The sequence below is a fragment of the Musa acuminata genome, chromosome BXJ1-1 (genome assembly GCF_036884655.1).
Source record: "Musa acuminata AAA Group cultivar baxijiao chromosome BXJ1-1, Cavendish_Baxijiao_AAA, whole genome shotgun sequence".
NCBI lineage: Eukaryota > Viridiplantae > Streptophyta > Magnoliopsida > Zingiberales > Musaceae > Musa > Musa acuminata.
Genome location: NC_088327.1, coordinates 37498540 through 37520256, shown reverse-complemented (window position 1 = coordinate 37520256; position 21717 = coordinate 37498540). Strand labels below are relative to the sequence as shown.

Sequence of the window (21717 nt, the reverse complement as noted above, 5' to 3'; positions counted from 1 at the left end):
TTGCAAGAGAAGTAGATTGTGGTCTTCAAACCTTACCTAGTAGATTAGCATTTTAGAAACAGTAAGTTTCTATTTTTATCAACTTTATTATAATTAAAAGTTCTATCACAGTTAATATCAATTTTGTTACATTAGATGTGATGAATTTAAATGTATTTTGAAATAAATAAATTATATTTTTTTATTATGTGTAATTTCTAGCTTTAAAATCAATTTTTTAAATATTACATTAGAGTTTCTTATGACGAGCTCAATAATGATAATTCGATATCATTAATATAATGATTGGATTTTATAGATTGTATATCTATGTAATATTAAAATATTATTTTAGCTTATAATAACTTACTTTATATTATTCTCATTATCGATTTTTAAATTTAGATTAAAAATTTATGATGATAAATTTTACTGATCTTCTCGTTATCTTCTATTTATAGGTTCTACTTCAACTTCTCTATGACCTATATTGGTCTAGGCATGGTAATGCTTAAGAGATGTATATATTCCATGCTTCTGGGAGCATTAATCTTATGGGGATCTTGTGGCCATATTTAGAAACCAAAAGAGGTTAGTGGTACAATGAACACAACAAATTTTCTAATATAAGAAGCCTCTAAGGATACAAAGTAATTTCATACCTTTTACTTTATCTTAATTGAGATTTTCTATTATCCAAAATTTATTATCTCTTTTTAATGTTGATGCAATAGACTTGCATGAAGCCTTCAACTCTAGCTTTTAGATATAAAGTATTCTCAATCGCAAGTATATAATTATATCCAAATAAAGAATCAAATATGATATACTCTCATAGACTTTAGTTTTGCCTAAGTAGTGTGATACTTATGTGCTTGTACATAAAGAGTCGACGTCCTCATAATATCATAAAGTTACCTAAGGATAAGTGCCCATACGACATTGCTACAGAACTATGTGATAACTCAACCTAATACATTACTCCAAATCTCAACATGTGCGATATGGGGGTTCCAATGTTCTAAGATGAATGAAGTTTTGAGGGGCCACTCCGTGAACCCGACTATAATGCACCTCCTCTCTTCTAGTTATTTTCTTGTCGTTGTTGTTGAGTAGTGAAACTTTGATCACTAGTGTTAGTTCAAGTCATTGGTAACTCTGACTCTATTGTGGTGTAGATCGAATTGCACTTTATCTTCGCTGGTTCTAACAAATCTTTCAAGCGAAAGAGAAAACCTTCATATGTAGCATATTATATTGGCTGAATTGAATGGATGTTTATTGAAGCTTCAATGAGCATCATCTCATGAAAGTTAAAGTTTTGAGACATTATCCTTCACATTATTTGTCCATTGATTCCTCTTCTACATAATTGTCACATCCAATTAGGTTCTTATTCCCTCCACTTTTAATTGCCACTCTGTTACGGAATGAAGTAAATAAACTATCTTTAGTAAAACCAATCAACATGAGTGAGGATTTGATAACTATGTGTTACTAAGTACTTTTTGAATGATCTACAAAAATATGCAAAACTCTTTTACTAGATAACTAAGAGAACTTGGGTACTTAGTTTTACCCATGCTCTCAAAAGTTTTGAAGGCCAAGGTTATTTGACTTTTTTAGCCTCCTTAAGCATTATACTTCATACATAAAGTTAGCTAGCAAGTATTTGATATTGAAATCTTTGCTCTTACTTCTGAAACCCTCAAAATGTTACACTCCTTGCATTGAATTAATTATTCAGATTTGCCTTCTCATTACCATTGAACTTGTGAATCAACAAAATTGTTATGTAGTTGTAATTTTACTTATTTATTTATTTATTACTTCAATATATCTTTCATATAGTAAAATCATATAATATATATTTTTTTATTTTTATTTTTACCATTTTTTCCAATTTATGATTATGAATATAGTATATCAAATAGTAATGTAATTTATTTCTATTGTTTAAATGTGTTTTGCAGGCTTATACTTATATTGCAATTTGCATTTAAGATGTTGATTTTCAGTTGTTTAAAATGATTATGACATGTGATTAATTCATATTACACTTTTTGAGAGAAGAGGTATAAGATCAAGATCCCAAAGAAGAGAGGCAAAGGCAGTACTTTATTGAGGAGTTTATTCCTATAAAGTTTATCGGTGCTTTGCATATATGCACTATAGTCCTTCATTTTGTACTCATCCCTCTTATTCTTCCATTAAGAGGGTACCAAATTGTTTCTTATATTGCAATTTGTATTCGGGAAGTTGTTTTTCAGTTGTTTAAAATGATTGTGACGTGAGTTAAATTCATATTACACTTTTTGAGGGAAGGGGTACAAGATCATGATCCCTAAGAAGAGAGGCAAAGGTAGTACTTTATTGAGGAGTTTATTTCTATAAATTTTATTGGTCCTTTGCATATATGCATCATAGTCCTTCATTTTGTACTCATCCCTCTTATTCTTCCATTAAGATGGTACCATATTATTTATCTTATAATCCTTTCTCCAATCATATCATTCTTTACATCATTATCTTATAATGCAGTAAATTGATCCATTGTATCCACTAGCAATCCTATTATTATACTCTTGATAGCTTCATGGTTTAGTTCTTTTGGGGGAGGGTCGTTGGAAGAGTTGATATTTTGTACTATTTTATTTTGTATGGGAATGAGATCATCCATCATGAGTGAAGATTTTAAGATAGGATATCTTTCTAAGATATCCCCATGATTGACTTTCATTGGACACACTTTTAGCATTAACTTAGATAATGTGATTGGTGTATCAGTCTACTTATTGAAAGTTAAATCATTTCCGATTAGTACATCACTTAGGAGATATAGGGTGCTATATAATTCTATTTATAGAGGAATGGATTTCATAGCAAACAACAATTGGAAGCATTTACCATAAAATTATTTTCCCCTATCCATTCTGTTCTTTTTTATTTCAATATTCCTTAATATTCTACATTAATAGTTACAAAAGAAGAAAGTTTCATGGTCTCAATACGTACCTGATCCAATTGCACTTGCAATTCCATTTCTTAGTGAGCCTTTCTTTGTCGTTAGCTTGTTCATAGGAATTATTGTAGATTTTATTTGGTGAAAGTATCGAATAGTCCATACGAAAATATTATGACCTACATTTGCTTGGGGCATCATATGCGAAGAGAGACTATGGGACCTACCTACTGCATTACTTGAATTAAAAGGTGTAAAGTTACCCATATGCTTCCGTGGATATGGTATATTAAATGTTTTACTATTCAATTGCAAATCATGTGCATTATGCTATTTCTTTATTCATACATATGCTCTTTCTTGATTTTCCTATCTATCTATTATTCATATGGAATATTTTGAATGATAATCAACTTATGATAATCTATACTTTTAACTAATTAACGATTCATGTTTTATCTCTAGGTTGACTCCTGTCTAGGTTGACAAAAAAGGACCTCATATAGTTTGTCCCAATCTGAATTTTCCTGAGTTTGGATACTTTGAAACATAATGGTTTTGGCAAAAACTATCAATAGAGATCAACAAATTGGTTGAAAATGATGAACTGATCCTGTTTTCATTGATATCTTCAATCTTGTAATATATAAAATATTTACCTTATGCTCTTTAGTTTTTGGTTAAAGAAAACCATATATTTCAATATGGAAAACTAAAACTACCGAAATTGACATAAATAGCTGAAAAGTGTTGAAAGTGCCAAAATATCTGAAATTGGAGAAACTATAGAAATAAAAATATTTTTGATTCGTTGAAACCAGCACTAAAGTTAAAATGAAGATCATTGGATCAAACGCTAACTCACAATGTCATGATCTTCCTATTTGCATTCTTGATTGTATTTGAAGTTCATATTCTTTCCAATAGATAAAGTTATCGTTTGCATTAGATAGAGTGCTAATTGATGGATTAGCCTACTAATATAATTTGTGGATATTGTGTTTATGATTTATGCTTATGATTTATCTATCATTTCATGATTTATGTTTTTCTTTCCATTGTGAATATTTCTGCATTATGCTGCACTTCTTTGTCATGTGAAGTTTTAATTTTCGCCTTTTTTGCTTAAAGATGTTAGAAAAGTTTGGCTCATGTCCATATCTGAGTTTATACTTCAAATTTTTTGTTGCACTTTTTGTTGTTTGCTCACTGGCTCATTAGAGGTTGGAATACATTTGCAAGGTGGAGAATTTGAGAAGGTTTTGGTGAAATCATCCATCCTTGCAGAATTGCAATGACGAGTTTTGAAAGTCGAGGCTGCATTGAGAAGGAAGAGGAAAATGACATAGGCCATAGGAGGCTCCAACAGTTCGAGAGTTAATGTTGAGAGTATGAGCACTAGATGAGTTCCATGGAAGAGGTTTGGCAGAAGCAAACTTTATAGTTGCAGTCTCGCCTCAGTTGCAAGGAGAAGCCTCGTAAATGATGGTTTTATTGCATTTGTAGATTTATTCAGAGGCATAATATGTTTGTATATCTTTGTAGAGTTACATCGAGTCTGAATGATGAAAACTTAGTATGCAGCTTGCCATTGATAAAAGCAAACGGTTGGCAAAATACAATGGTAAAGAACGTTACTTGAAATATTACATTTATGTACGATGTTCTTATGAGGGGGTTGTACACATTCACCCGTCTAAATTTCAAAATTCTACATAGAACACGTTGATTTTAACAAATGTGTGTAAATCCATAATTAGCTTATATTTTTTGTTTTCTTTGGATATAATCCTCTAATGTGAAAAGTTTTAGATGACCCTTTATATTTTACACATATCATTACTTAGATTCCTTGCAAATATTCTCTTATTGTCATCAAAGTCCCAAGCTATACTATCATTTATATTTGTAGATTTATTCATGACTATGTTTATGTTAGTATAAATAGATTCTCCAATAAATCTAGGAGGTAATATCATTCAATTTATTAGAAAAAATTACATGTATTATCCAATATCTCAATTTGCAAAAGATAAATCTTCTTTGCATTACCGACAGCATCATCAATCATATTTGGAAGTATATACAATTTGTATTGTTTTTATTTTAATATTTAAATTTTATTTATTTATTTTGATAATAATATTTTTTTTGTTAGGTGCATACCTCAAAAAGAAGGAATACCAATGAGTTTTTGAATAGTAATTCTTTTTACAATTAGAAGGTTCCAAATCTTCCTCTAGAGGGCCACAGCTCACCTATTTGCTTGCTGTCTCCTACTCGAGCAAGCTGGGTCAAAAACCTGCACCTCACACCGGGCAGGATCACATTGATAGGTGCCACAATCCCAGGACAAGTACTAAGCTGTATGAAGTTTAGCCTACTGTACCCAAACTATCCCCCGATTACATCACCAAGAAAATGACTTGGACTCATGGAGGTTTACCATGAAACATCTCTACCATAGGATCACACGATCAATAAGATGAATGAGAAACAGAAAGGGTGTCAGTTCAAGTCTTTCCATGGTTCATTCATCACACCAAAAAGAAGTATAATGTCCAAGTTGCAATTAATATCAGTCAAAGAAGGCAAAGGATAATATAAATTATTCTTCCATATCAATAATCAACATGGACTTTGTGTACACTCCAAAGCTACTAAAATTCTGATCCCAATATGCAATCAATGCATGTGTCTTCAGTTATTAGAATCTTTCAGAAGAGACCTGTCTGAATGTGACTAATGGGTGCATGAATGACACAATAATTGATGGTGGGAATCCTGATAGATGGTCGAGTCTAACACGCCACTCTTCCAGAGGTTGCCCAAGTTCAAATGGTCAAGACATGAGGCAACATGCTGAAAGCTGGCAATATCCTGTCCACACTCTGCATCATTTGTTTAATTTTGCCATTGGTTTGATGAGTACTGTTGCTCTTTCAGGGTTTGCACCATAAGAGCCATCCAAAATTTCTGATATTTTTGTGCTTGATGCAACAGGGCCAAGATGGGGTCGTTTCTACATTGGCCCAATTCAATTCTCAGTATGCTTCGGTGCAGTCATTGGCGCCGCTCTGCTGGGTGGACAGAGCATGAAGGTTCGTCTTCTGCAGCTTATCATGCTAGCTTGTTGTTCTGTAAGGTGGAAGAAGTCAATTGAGCTTTGCTGAATTGAGGTTGTGCATTATGCTTGTAGTCCATGCATGACTGCGAGGCCATCAAATAGCTTGTTGTTCCGTAACAAGAACAATCAACTGAGCTCTACTGAATTAAGCGTTTGCGTTGTGTTTGCAATCCATATACTTGACGGCAAGGCCATGAAACTAGCTTCTTGTTCTGTGACCAGAAGAACTCAATCGAGCTTTGCCGATGCCAAGCGCTTGCGTTGTGCTTGCAGTCCATATATTTGATTGAAGGCCATCGAACTAACTTGTTTTTCTGTGACTAGAAGAACTCTTTACTGATGCCAAGCACTTGCATCCTGCTTGCAGTCCATATATTTGATCAAAGGCCTTCAAACTTGATTGCTTTTTCTGTGACTACAAGAACTCAGTCAAACTTTGCTGAATCCAAGCTCTTGCATTTTGTTTGCCATCCATATGCTTGAGTGCAAAGCCATCGAACCAGCTTGTTGTTCTGTGACTAAAAGAACTCGATTAAGCTTTGCTGAATCTGAACTCCTGCATTGTTTTTGCAGTCCATATACTTGATCGCCAGGCCAGATGGCATGATGAAGCTTTATGAATTTGTTGTCATCTTTGGGGCGTTCATGCTGATCCTCGCGCAGATCCCCTCCTTCCACTCCCTCAGGCACATCAACCTCATCTCGCTCATGCTCTGCTTGGCCTACAGTGCGTGTGCCACTGCGGGCTCCATCCATGCAGGTAATCCTCGCCCCTCTCGATCCTTAGTTTGGAGTTCCAACCACACCATAGCTTAAATGCACAGGATCGATCTTCTCCACTCAGTAAACATTTTAACGAACACGTAACATGCACCTTCGACCTGTGACAGGGCACTCGTCTACCGCACCACCGAGAGACTACTCCCTTCCGAGCGACAGCCAAGATCGCGTCTTTGGAGTGTTCAACGCCATTGCTATCGTCGCTACCACCTTCGGCAACGGAATCATTCCGGAGATACAGGTATGTAGGCGATGAGCGTGACGACGGACCGGTGACGCGCCTTCATCTGCTTCATCGTTCTCGCGTGACCTTGCAGGCAACAGCAGCTCCTCCTGTGACGGGGAAGATGTTCAAGGGCCTCTGCCTCTGCTACACGATCGTGGTGATGACGTTCTTCAGCGTGGCGATATCAGGCTACTGGGCGTTCGGCAACCGAGCTCAAGGTTCCATTACCGCCAACTTCATCCTGCAAGACGGCTCCGTTCTGGTCCCCAAGTGGTTCCTCATGATGACCAATGTGTTCGTCCTGCTCCAATTAGCAGCCGTAGGAGTGGTAAGGGCACAAATCCCCAACCTGGCAAGAAACCACCCACCACCACAGAGCATCTGAAGCGGGGATGTTGATTCACGCAGGTATACTTGCAGCCAACCAACGAGGTGCTGGAGGGGCTGTTCGCCGACCCAACGAAGGACCAGTACTCCAGTCGGAACGTCGTGCCGAGGCTCATCTTCCGATCGCTATCGATCGTCATTGCGACTCTCATAGCCGCCATGCTGCCCTTCTTCGGCGACCTCAACGCGGTCATCGGCGCTTTCGGGTTCCTGCCGCTGGATTTCACGGTGCCGTCGGTGTTGTACAACATCACCTTCAAGCCGTCGAGGAGAAGCTTCATCTTTTGGCTGAACGCCGCCATTGCCGCGGTGTTCTCGTTGCTGGCCGTGCTGGGTTCCATTTCGGCGGTGCGGCAGGTGATTCTGGACGCCAAGACATACAAGCTTTTTGCGGATATATGAACCACATTTAACGTGTAACAGTAAATAATTGCCCCTCTCATTATGATTTTAATGACACGCAAATGAAATTAAATTTGATATTTAAAACAATATCTCATTTTGGGCTTTTATGGATTGAAATCCTTCGCCTTTTTTTACCTCATCAGTAGTGTCTTGTTTTTTTATTTATCTCAAAATACACTTGTCATATAGTTTTTATCTAATTTGTATAATATTCTTATTATATCCATTCATAAAAGATTTATGATTTGATCAATTTAAAAGATTGAACATTTAATCATTAAAGTTATCAAACTCACAAAATATTTTAAATTTCCCAATGATGTCAATTTAGATGATAAATATCTTGATCGTAGCATATTCTTGGAATCGAATCGATACTCTTACTTTTATAAAAAAAATAGATTGCTTGTTCTTGTCCTCAAATTTTTTATCTTTAAATTTTGCAACGAAAATCAAATATTTATTTGTAATACAGTTTTAAAATATGAGAACCATTCATTTGTAATATAGTTTTAAAATAATAAAACATCAAACCACAAGATAATGGGGCTAAAAAATCTTATAGTATTTGCTCTATATGGTATCAAACTATAATTCTAACTAATTTGTGATGAGAATTTATTTATGAAAAATATAATTATTTTTTAAATATAAAATATTTCTTTATTATATCATTCATTTAAAAGATTATTATTTATACTAATGCACATAATTTGTTATATAGGAAATTAAGGAAATAACAAGGATATCTGATGATGATGGGTATGATGACGGATTTGTACTAGACCTAACTTTTTAATCTCAAGATTTTTCTTATCTATATGGAAGCATAATATTCTTGAAATATCAGAAATTATATGATCATTTGATAATCCTTTAATGAATAGTCAATAATATAATCAAATAAGAAATATAATATTCTTATTAAAATATTTATTATATTTAGTTTAGTATTCTTAAGCAATTGTTAATTAATTTATGTCTCTATTTATGTCAATATATATGCACAATAATCATGAATAGAATTATCATATTAGATTCAGATTTGAAACTTCATGTGGTAAAAGAAAAGAAGGTACTAAAAGTTTGTTAAATCTATTAAATCAATCAAAACATAGAGTAATTTGTTCGAATAATAAAAATATTTTAATGATATAAAATTTATCACTTGAAATCATAGAGCAACTTGATCTTCTAATGAAATAATAGTATATTTATACTTTTATACTATCTAACGGGCCAATATCAACCACATTACTTCATGTTGGGTTTAAGAATATATTGAAGTTCATCGCATCTAATGTAACAAAATTAATATAACTATAATATAACTTTTTATTATAATAAAGTTTATATAAATAAAAACTTATAGTTTCTTAAATGCTAATATGCCAAATATAGGTAAAGTTTAGAGACCACACTATACTTTTCTTACAAAAATCCACTGAATGATTCCTTAAGTAAAGCTTAGTAGAAATGTAAGTATCCAATACATTCTTTATTTCCTATAATATTTATATAACAATGAGTTGTATTATATTTCAATTCTTATAAAATAATCTAATATTTTAAATAATAAATTACCTTAATTATTCATATAATCTTGATGAAAAATGTCTAATAATGCATAATTGGTGATTGTATTTAAGAACCAAAGATTAAGTTTCACAATCATAATATGGAAAGAAAAGAATATTTGTTAATATATGCATAATTTTTAGTATAATTAAATTTTAAGTGAAAAATTATCCACTAAACTTATAATAAAAATAGAAATACTTACTTTCTTTATATACATAATTCAAAATTACCCATATAATAAAATCAGTATGATGAAAAGAATCATCATCCAAAAACCGATTGGCACATCGTCTTTTTGAGCTCTAACAAGGAATATGTTGTATGTGTTAGGAACAAGTCAACACTAAGATGGGGGGGGGGGCGGGGCGAATTAGTGCAGTGGTAAAAATATCGATTTTGGAAAATATTCGTTCGTTGAAACTCGTTTCAGAAGATGTTAACTTGAAAGCATACGGAAGAGTGTAGTGGATATAAAGTAAGAAAAGAAGGGCAGTTTGCAATAAATGTAAATTGCAAGAAGTAAATACAAACCGAGTTATAGTGGTTCGGTCGTCGTGACCTACATTCACTCCACTGATTCCTCTTCCGTCGAGGCCACCGGCATCTACTAATGGTCTTCCTTCAATAGGCAAAGACCAACTACCTTTTACAACTCTTTCTCCTTTTACCAGGTTTAGGAGATAACCCTTACACCCCCACTTACTCTTCTCTCAAACTATACTAACACTTCGGTCTTTTGAGAGGAGTCCACACAAGATTACAGTTGCGTTTCTTTTCTTTTTCACTCTTAATACTTGTGTTTGTTAACCAGGGATGAGAGGGGTATTTATAGGCCTTAAGTTCAAACTTTGAGCCTAAAAATGTCTTATCCTAGGTTTCCCGGGTCCTAGCGGTACCATTGCATGCAATACTAGCACTAGGTGGTACCACCGCCCAGACTGGTAACACCATCACCTGACAATCTCTCGGAGACTGTGACTAGGTGGTACCACCGCCTGACACAATCTCGAAGACTGTGCCACGATGGTTTCACATGTTTGGTCACTGTTTAGGCTTTTCACTTAGCTCAACATAGCCCAAACTTGGGTCACTGAATGGGCCTTTCTCTTGACCCAAAATAGCCCTACTTTGGGTCAAGTTGGCTCTTAATTGAGTTAATTTAATTATATTCTAAACCGACTCAATTAGACTCTAAACTGACTCGATCTAGATATATTTCATTACAAGCAAATTCTTGTTGTCCGACATGTCATTGGTTCATCCGGCGCTTCATCCGATCTTCTTGGCCCGATGCCCGAATTCATAGCCTAAAGCTTTCTACCGATACGTCGAACATTCCTTCGGCCTGACATCTAATCTTCTGACATGTTTTCTCTGGCCCAACATATGATTCCTCCTGCTTTAATCAATTTATCTTTTCTGATCGACGTTAGCCTTGAATCACTTAAATGTACATTAAATCACAAACACTATCAATTGGTTTCATCATCAAAATCTGAGATTCAACAATCTCCCCTTTTTTATGATGACAACTAATTGATGATTGAGTTTAAACAAACTCCCGGAGTTTAACCAAACTCCCCCTATCAATATGCCATATTGATAGAACTCTTGGATTTAAAAATCCAAGCAACATGTTATCATAAAATTATACATAACATCATCATACTTCTCCCCCCTTTGACATCAACAAAAAGGAGAAGTGCAACTATCAAGTTTTTAAGATATAATGTCAAACGTTGCATTTATCATCATGCAATTTGTAAGCTAAAAAATTTAGCAAGTATTATGTCATATCATGCAAGCTAGCAGATTTTATATCATTTCAAAGTATGCATGATAGCATTCTTGTTGACGTGTACAAGCTAGTGATTCTTGCTTCCTTTTGCAATGTGCAAGTTACAATTTTTGCTTCTTGAGATAGGCAAGATAGCACTTTTGCTTTTGAGATGAGCAAGCTAATAAGTTTTGCCACTCTTTGTGATGTGCAAATTAGCCACCTTTTACTTCTTGAAGTGTGTAAGCTAGCAGATTTTATCTCCCCCTTTGTCATTGTCAAAAAGAAGGGAAGAATACAATTTTGTATTTCTTTTTACCTTTACAAAAAATTTCAAAGCATGACAAAGATAAATAATCATTCTAGAGTATCATTTTAGAAAATGATAATTGTTGACTCTCTCATCATTTCATTAAAAAAAAATCATAGATATGTAATACATCATATGCAATTTTAATCAAGGCAATTTTAATCATAATTCACATCATATGCAATACATCATATACATCATCAAAATAAAATCATAAGTATTGCATGCATCATTCAAAATTATAAATATTTCACATCATGATGGTATCAAAATGTCAAATTACATCCTACCATGCATGATCATAACTTCTCCTCCTTTTGTCATTTTAAACAAGAAAGAAGGGAAGAACATAATGGTGTAAAATATTTCAATCATTACAAGGCATACAAGTCATAAATATAAAGAAATCATGTCATGAAACATAAGACCATTTGAATACCAAAAGACATAATTCATATAGTAAATCTCCTTTTAAATAATCAAAACGAAATCTTGATAGATCAAATGATATAATATATTGATTCATGCATAAGAAATTTTAAGTTATAAATCTCAAAAAATCAAGATATATCTCACTCAAATTCAAATCTTGAAATCAAAATCATTTTCAAGAGATTCATAAAAAGAAAATAATATATATGGATTCATAAATCTTTTATCGAAAAGTCAATAAGATAGAGATGTTTCATTTTAAATTGTTTGTTTCATACAAGCATGCCTATGTCCTTTTTATGCCAAATAAAAAACATGCATCATGGTTTAAGACCGAAAAACAAATTTAATCATCATGTCCAAAAATATGACACATTAAGTATATGGCTTCTTTAGACAAGAGATTTGATTTATCATTTTAATTGCAATGATAATACATTTTTCTTTTTATGTGTTTTATTTTATGTGATTGATTTCCTATAAATATGCTCAAGTTTTTCATATGAAAACCATCCATCTTGTTTAAAACCGAAAAAGCAACTTTCATTGTGACAAAAATCAATATGCCATGAATCACAAAAATCATTATGCATAATTTCGAACTATAAACTTATTAAGCATGATCATTATACATCACTACTTTGGGCATGACATCAAAATATGGTTTCAAGTTTTCAAGATATATCATGCACAATTTCAAACTATAAATTTATTAAGCATGATATCAAATCTCTTAACATTTTCATTAAAACATTAAGTATGGTTTCATTAAACATAAAGCATTTTCAATCAAAATTGAAAAGCAATACGAAAATCAACATGATACACATTATTACTTCTTAAACATAAGATTAATCTTGTTAAGCATCATTTTGTTGTATTTTCACAACACATGCAGTTGTCATGATCATTTTCAAAATTACTAGCATGATCCCAAAAATAATTTTTTATTTTTATTACATCATACAAATTTTAAAAAAAATTCTAAACTAATTTAAAAATAACTCATGAAATGCATTATGTAATTTCGAAATAAAGCAAAGGGGTTTTGGTTATCTCGTTATCAAAAGTTGTTAAGGCGTAGTTTGCCACCTCGCCTTTGTTGGTTTGTTATTCATCTTCGGATGTACTCGATTCATCCCATATTGCCTTGAGCACTCTCTTCTTCTTTGGAAACTTCTTTTTAAGTTTATTTTTATTCTTTGATTCTTGGTTTAAGAATTTTTTAAGCTTCATTGTGAGGAGTTCAAGGTCATCATCATCATCACTTGAGTCATTGTTCAAGTGGTATTCAATTGTTCAAAGTGCCAAATCCTTCCTGTTCTTTGAAAGGTTGTTCTCATATTCATTTTGTGCTATAAAACTTATTTCATAGGTTATTAAAGACCTGATAAGTTCTTCAAGTTAAAAATGGTTTAAATCCTTGGCCTCTTGAATGACCGTTACTTTAGGGTCCCAACTCTTTAGAAGGGATCTTAATATTTTATTAACTAGTTTAAATTTAGAAAAACTTTTATCAAGAGCTTTTAGACTATTGACGACATTCGTAAATAGGTATACAAGTCTCCAATAGTCTCGTTTGGCTTCATCCGAAAAAGTTCAAAATCATGCATCAAAAGGTTTATCTTATAATCATTTACTATATTCGTGCTTTCATGAGTTACTTTTAGTATGTGCCAAATCTCGTGTACAGTTTCGCATAAAGAAACACGATTAAACTCATTTTTGCTCAAAACACAAAATAGAGCATTAATAGCTCTAGCATTTAAAGAAAAATTTTCTTCTCCAAATCATTCCATTCGTTCATTGGAAGAGAAGACCTTTGAAATCTGTTTTTGACTATATTCCATAAATTTAAATCAATAGAAAACAAGAAAACTCTCATTCGAGTTTTCCAATATGTGTAGTCCATCCCATTTAATATGAGAGGACGAATGAGAGACTGACCTTCTTAAAAGTCGAAAAGAGCCATTTCTCTTAGGTGTTAAACCAAATGAGAAATAATGGGGCTCTCATACCAACTGTTAGGAATGAGTCGGCACTAAGAGAGGGGGGGTGGGGTGAATTAGTACAGTAGTAAAAATATCGATTTTGGAAAATATTCATTCGTTAAAAACCGTTTCGGAAGATGTTAACTTGAAAGCATACGAAAGAGTGTAGTGGATATAAAGCAAGTAAAGAAGGACAATTTGTAGTAAATGTAAATTGTAAGAAGTAAATGCAAACCGAGTTATAGTGGTTCGGTCATCGTGACCTACATCCACTCCACTGATTCCTCTTTTGTCGAGGCCACCGGCATCCACTAACGGTCTTACTTCAATAGGTGAAGACCAACCACCTTTTATAGCTCTTTCTCCTTTTACCAAGTTTAGGAGATAACCCTTACACCCCCACTTACTCCTCTCTCAAACTATACTAACATTTAGATCTTTTGAGAGGAGTCTACATAAGATTACAGCAGCATTTCTTTTCTTTTTCACTCTCAATACTTGTGTTTGTTAACTAGGGACGAGAGAGGTATTTATAGGCCTTAAGTTGATTCAAACTTGGAGCTTAAAAATATCTCATCCTGGGTTTCCCGGGTCCTGGCCGTACCACTGCTTGTGCTGGGTGGTACCACCGTCTACAACACTAGCACTAGGCAGTACCATTACCCATATTGATGGTACCACCGCCTGATAGTCTCTCGGAGACTGTGTTTGGGTGGTACCACCACCCAAACTGGCGGTACCACTGTCGGACATAGTCTTAGAGACTGTGCCATGATAGTTTCACCTGTTTGGTCACTGTTTGGGCCTTTCATTTGGTCGAACATAGCCCAAACTTAGGTCACGGAATGACCTTTCTCTTAGCCCAAAATAGCCCTATTTTGGGCCTAGTTGGCCCCTAATTGAGTTAGCTTAATTACTTTCTAAACTAACTCAATCAGACTTTAATTAACTCGATCTAGACATAATCGATTACAAGCGAATTCTTGTTGTCCGATATGTTATTAGTTCATCCGATGCTTCGTCCGATATTCTTGGCCCAATGCCCAAATTCACGGCCCGAAACCTACTGTTGATATGTCAATCATTCCTCCGACCCGACGTCTAATCTTTTGATATGTTTGCTTTGGCTCAACATCTGATTCCTCCTACTTTAATCAATTTACCTTTTCTGATCGACGTTACCCCTACATCACTTAAATGCATATTAAATCACAAACACTATCAATAGTTTAATCATCAAAATCCAAGATTCAAAAGTATGCACCTAATAAAAATATTATTATAAAAATATAATTATTAAAATATAATTATTTTAATAAAAACTATACAAATTATATATACCTTCTAATATAATCGACGAAGCTATCATAGTAGAAGTACAAAGGAGATTTATCTTTTGCAAATAGAGATTATTGAATAATACATCTAATATTCTTAAAATAAATTAAAAAATATGACCACCCATATTTCTTAGAAAATCTATTAGTATTGATATACTCATAGTGATGAATAAATCTACTAATATAAATAGTATAATACTTATTAAACAAAATTTAATAAGTAAGATGCTATCAATAACCTTATACTATGGGTATGTCATTTTATTTTTTGTAATATTCATTTCACAAATTTTAAGGGCACTACATAAAAAAAACAATCATGAATAATCAAATATTTTAAAATTCATAACAATGTTTACAAAATAATTATTGTTTTTTTAGATATTATGAATATCACATGGTGAACATGATTAAGCATTAAAAGTTTAAACATTATATTAAGTATTATAATAAAACTAAATATCAAAATAAATTATATAGAAAGTAATATCAAAATAATATAATTATATAAAAGTGATAATATCTTGTAAATGATCAAATGATATTGGGAACAAATTTGATAGATTGAGTTATATGATAGTCTTATTGATTTTGTTTAAACACAATGTTATCACAAAAATAATCATATATGTTTTAGTAATTCTTTGTCTTATGAAACATCAAATGTTGTCTAACAATAATATTCATAATTATTACATATACATAAAAAAATTATAAGAATACAAATTAATCAATCTAAAAATAATTAAGAATACTAAGTTTGGATTAATATAGTAATAAGAACAAACATTATATACACATAATGAATTATAATAATGCAAATTAATCAATTTAAAGATAATCAAGAATACTATGTTAATATTACTATGATAATAAGAATAAACATTAGTCAATATCATTCATAATACTTCACATATGATTTCTACCCCTTTTTTATATTTCTATGTAAAACATATTTGTTAAAATTTTTCAGTGGATTAGGCTCTTGAATATTGCAATGCTAATAAAAAATATTTGAAAATAATCAAATGTTATCAGGATGGTACCATGAGTATATCATCAATTAACTTGTTATTCTATACAAATTCTAGTTTACATTTATCATTTCATGATGTACTAAAAATACATTAAACATAATTTTTATCTTTTATTTCTCAAATAAGACGTTAAATCAAATATTCTTAACTAAAATTATGATTTTCTATATATTATAATGATAGCAAAAGATCTATTTAGTCGTTAAATGGTTGATACTTTAAAATTTGGATTTGTTTTTATTATTTATCATTTTACTTCCCAAATAAGATAAAAGATGTTAAAAAGCTTTTATCTTCATAAAAAAAAAGTGTTAGCTTACATTTTATACTTAATAATATTTTACTTGAAATCTGATATCTTAGATATAAAAACATCTGACATCATGCTCAACATCATCACTAGCTTATATCATTGTTATTTTCTCAATTTTCTATAAAAAAATATATGCATTAGTTTAAATAGTAAACTTTTAAGTGAATGATATAATAAAGAAATATTTTATATTTAAAAAATAATTATATTTTTCATATATAAATTCTCATTATAAATTTGTTACAATTATAGTTTGATACCATACAAAGCAATATTTTAAGGTTTTTTTAGTCACATTATCTTTTGGTTAGATATTTTATTATTTTCAAATTAAACTATAAAAAAATGATTCTCATAGTTCTTTTTTCCTTTGTTATCATCTAATTTTATTTGTAACATTTTATGACAAGAAATTTGAGTACAATGACAAGCAATCTTTTATTTTTTTAATAAAAGTATGTAGTATCTATTCGATTCCAGGAATATATGATTAATTATCAAGATATTTACCATCCAAATTGACATCATTGAAAATTTTAAAATATTTTGTTAGTTTGATAAGTTTTTAAATGATTAAATGTTAAATTTTTTAAATCGATCAAATTATAAAGTAATTTGATTGAATAATAAAAATATTTCATTGATATAAAATTTATCACTTAAAATCATAAAATAACTTGATCTTGTAATGAAATAATAGTACCATTATACCTTCTAAAAGTACTTTATCGTTTATACCTTCTAAAGCCAATATCATCCACATTACTTCATTTTAGTCTTCAAAATATATTTAAGTTCTTCGCATCTAATGTAACAAAATTGATATTAACTATAATATAATTATAATGAAGTTGATGTGAATAGGAACTTATTATTTTTGAAATACTAATATGTCAAATATGGTTAAGGTTTGAAGACCTTACCCTCCTTTTAAAAAAATCAACCAAATTAATGTCCAAACAAAGCTTAATAGAAATGTAAGCACACAATACATATTTTGTTTCCAATAATATTTATATAAATTATCTTATATTCTTTATAAAATCTTGATAAAAAGTATCTAATAATGCATAAGTATTGGCTACATTTGACAAGCAAAGATTAAATTTCATAATCATAATCTAAAACGAAAAGAATAATTATTAATATTATGAATAATTCTTAGTATTATTAAATTATAAGTTAAAAATTATCATGTAGTTATTAATTTTAATAAAAATAGAAATACTTACTTTCTTCACATAAATAATCGAAAATTGCCTACCTCATAAAATCATTGTGAAGAAAAGAATCATCTTTTATAAGAAAATCGATTGGCACACCCTCTTTTTGAGCTCTAACAAAGTATATCTTGTATGCACATAATTGAAAAATATTAATATAAAATATATAAATATTATTATTAAAATAGAAAATTATACAAATGGTATATGCCTCCCAATATGATCGATTAAGTTACTACAATAGAAATACAAAGGAGATTTATTTTTTCTAAATAGAGATTATTTAATGATACATATAATATTTTTCAAAGAAATTGAATAATATGACCTCCCAAATTTAATAAAAAATCTACTAGTACTAATATACTCGTAGTCGTGAATAAATCTACTTATATAAATGATAATATAATACTTATTGAACAAATTTTAATAAGTAAGATACTACCAATAACCTTATACAATTGAAAGTAATTTCATGTTCTATAATAATCATTTCACAAATTTTAAGGGCACTAAATAAAAAAAATATAATTATTAATAATCATATATTTTAAAATCCATAATGATGTTTATAAAATAATTAATATTTTTTAAACATTATAAATGTCACATGGTGAAAATGATTAAGTATTAAAAGTTTAAAAATTATATTAATTATAATAATAAAATTAAATAAAAAATGAAATCATAAAAAAAGTAATATTACAAGAATATAATTATACCAAAATTGTAACATCTTAAAAATGCTGAAAAAATATTGAAAATCAATTTAATAGATTGAGTTATATGATAATCTTATTGATTTTATTTAAACACAAAGTCATCACAAAAATAATTATATGTTTTTTAGCAAATCTTTATGTCTTATGAAACATCAAATGTTGTTGGATATTAATATTCACAATTATTACATATGCATAATGAATATAAGAATATAAAGTAATCGATCTAAAGATAATCAAGAATACTAAGTGTGGATTACTATAATAATAAGAACAAATATTATATATACATAGAGAATTATAAGAATGCAAATTAATCAATCAAAATATAATCAAGAATATTAAGTTAGGATTACTATGATAACAAGAATATACATTAGCCAATATAATCCATATTACTTCACATAAGGTTTCTACCCATTTTTTATATTTCTAAGTAAAACATGTTTGTCAAAAATTTTAGTGGATTAAGCTCTTGAATATTGCAATGCTAGTAAAGAATATTTAAAATTAATCAAATCACATTATAATGGTGACTTGAGTATATATCATCAATTAACTTATTACACTATTCAGATTCTAGTATACATTTATCATTTTGTGATGTGCTAAAAAATACACAAAACATGATTTTTACTTTTTATTTCTCAAATAAGATGATGAATTAAATATTCTTAACTAAAGTTATGATTTTCTATAGATCACAATGATAGAAAAAGATCTATATAGTTGTCATATTGATTCAAAATGAATATGACTATAGTACAACTCGATCTATCAAATTGGTTCCCAATATCTTTTCATTATTTTTAAGATGTTACCACTTTGGTATAATTGTATTCTTTTCATGTTACTTTTTGGATAATTTTATTTCATTATTTAGTTTTATTATGATACTTAATATAATGTTTAAAAATTTAATGCTTAAATGTGTTCACCATGATATTCATAATGTTTAAAAAAATATTAATTATTGTGTAAATATTGTATGGATTTTAAAATCTATTTTTTCTAATGATTTTTTTTTTCATGCACTGCCCTTGAAATTCCTGAAATATATATTACAAATGACCATGCTATGGTATAAAGTTATTGATAGTATCTTACTTATTAAAAGTTTGTTAATAAGTATTATACTATCATCTATATTAGTAGAGTTATTCATGACTACGAGCATGTCAGTACCAGTAGATTTTCTAGTATGTCTTGAAGGTTATATTTTTTATTTTATTGGAAAAATATTACATGTATCATCTAATAATCTTTATTCGCAAAAGAAAAAATCTTCTTCGTACTACTATTATGACAACTTCATCGATCATATTTGGAGGTATATCCAATTTCTATAGTTTTATCTTAATATTTATATTTTATTTATTTATTTTTATACTAATATCTTTTTTTGGTATGTGCATATGAGACATACCTTGCTGTAGTCAAAAAGAGAGACAACTTCATCGATCATATTTGGAGGTATACCCAATTTCTATAGTTTTATCTTAATATTTATATTTTATTTATTTATTTTTATACTAATATCTTTTTTTGCTATGTGCATTTGAGACATACCTTGCTGTAGTTCATAAAGAGAGTCTGCCAATCAGTTTTTGGAAGATGATTCTTTTCCTCATACTGATTTTATTAGGTGGGCAATTCTGGATTATGTATATAAAGAAAGTCAGTATTTCTTTTTTTACTAGAACTATGATAACTACATGATAATTTTTAACTTAAAAATGTATTATACTAAAAATTATGCATATCTTAATAATTACTTTTTTTTTTTCAGATTATGTTTGTGAAACTTAATCTTTAGTTCTCAAATGCAGCCACCACTTATACATTATTAGACACCTTTCATCAAAATTATATGAAAAATATCAAGTAATTTATTATTTCAAATATTAAATTATTTTGTAAGAATTTAAATATAATACAACTCATTGTTATATAAATGTTATCGAAACAAAGCATATATTGCATACTTGTATTGTTGGGCTGATAGCCCATGTTCAGCCCAATGTGAGCTTTATCAGCCCACAACCCACACCCTCTCTTAACCTAACCCTAGATCAATATAAGAGGGGTGGATGCTGCATTTTAGAGGTAGAAAAAGGCAGCAACATGGGAGAAGGCTGCAGCCACGTGATTCCAAAGAAAAGAAGGAGAATAAGGCAGAAAAACAAGAGAAAGAAAGGGCAGAAGACAAAGACAACGCAGAGAGACTGTTCTCAATCATCTAGCAGTGTTCTAATCTTAGGTTAGATCAAATCTATAGTAGACTCTTGCTGTGATTACTTGGGAAGGTTTTAGATATTGTGGGCAGTGACGTGATCCTTATATCCCAGTTATTCTCTTTTGATTGTTGCTAGGGTTTAGGGCAAGAGATTGAGATTTGTATATTCATTATTCTCATAGTGGATTATCTTTAGTTTGCCCCGTGGTTTTTTACCCTTCACATTGAAGGAGTTTTTCACGTATATCTTGGTGTTCTATTTGATTGTGCTTCTATTTAATTCCGCTGTGTGCTTTGGCCTGCTAGTATTTGTTCATATACAAAGGTTATTCCTCTTTATATCTCCATAAACTAGTATCAGAACGGAGTTTTGGTGATTTAATTTTTGTATTTGAACATGGAGGCCAGTAATGTTTCTCGTATGATTAGTTTGAATGGAAACAATTAGATGATATAGAAACCAAGAATGAAAGATCTCTTGTATTGCAAAGATTTGTATGGACCTTTGTAGGGGGATAGTGCAAAACCTACAACTCTAACGGATAATGAGTGGAAAAGGTTAGATCGAAAAACAATTAGGTTTATTAGACAGTGGCTTAATGATAATGTCTTTCACTATGTTTCTATTGAAATTTCTGCATATTCTCTTTGGAAAAAGTTGGAAAGTCTCTATGAAAGAAAAACAGCTAGCAACAAAGCTTTTTTTATTAGAAAACTTATGAACCTAAAATATAGACAGGGCGCTTCTATTGCTGAGCATTTGAATGAAATGCAGAGTATTACTAACCAGTTATCCTCTATGAAAATGTCTCTTGACGATGAGTTGCAGGCTTTGTTACTTCTTAGTTCATTACCAGAAAGTTGGGAGATACTGGTGGTTTCCCTCAGT

At 30.6% G+C, this 21717-nt stretch overlaps 1 protein-coding gene across 3 annotated transcripts; it reads left to right on the top strand.

The window, feature by feature from the left end:
* Nucleotides 1-5679: 5679 nt before the first annotated feature.
* Nucleotides 5680-7953, top strand: LOC135582694 (GABA transporter 1-like). 3 transcript variants are annotated; one of them, XM_065191274.1, is made up of 6 exons: nt 5680-5860; nt 5945-6042; nt 6642-6828; nt 6959-7089; nt 7166-7402; nt 7483-7953. In XM_065191274.1, exons 1-6 carry the CDS (start codon nt 5695-5697, stop codon nt 7861-7863), a joined length of 1200 nt encoding a protein of 399 aa, XP_065047346.1. In that variant the 5' UTR covers nt 5680-5694; the 3' UTR covers nt 7864-7953. The 3 variants fall into 3 exon arrangements, with proteins under 3 accessions (XP_065047346.1, XP_065047338.1, XP_065047352.1); XM_065191266.1 differs by having other exon boundaries at nt 5680-5869; XM_065191280.1 differs by having other exon boundaries at nt 5786-5813.
* The last annotated feature ends 13764 nt before the right edge of the window (nt 7954-21717 follow it).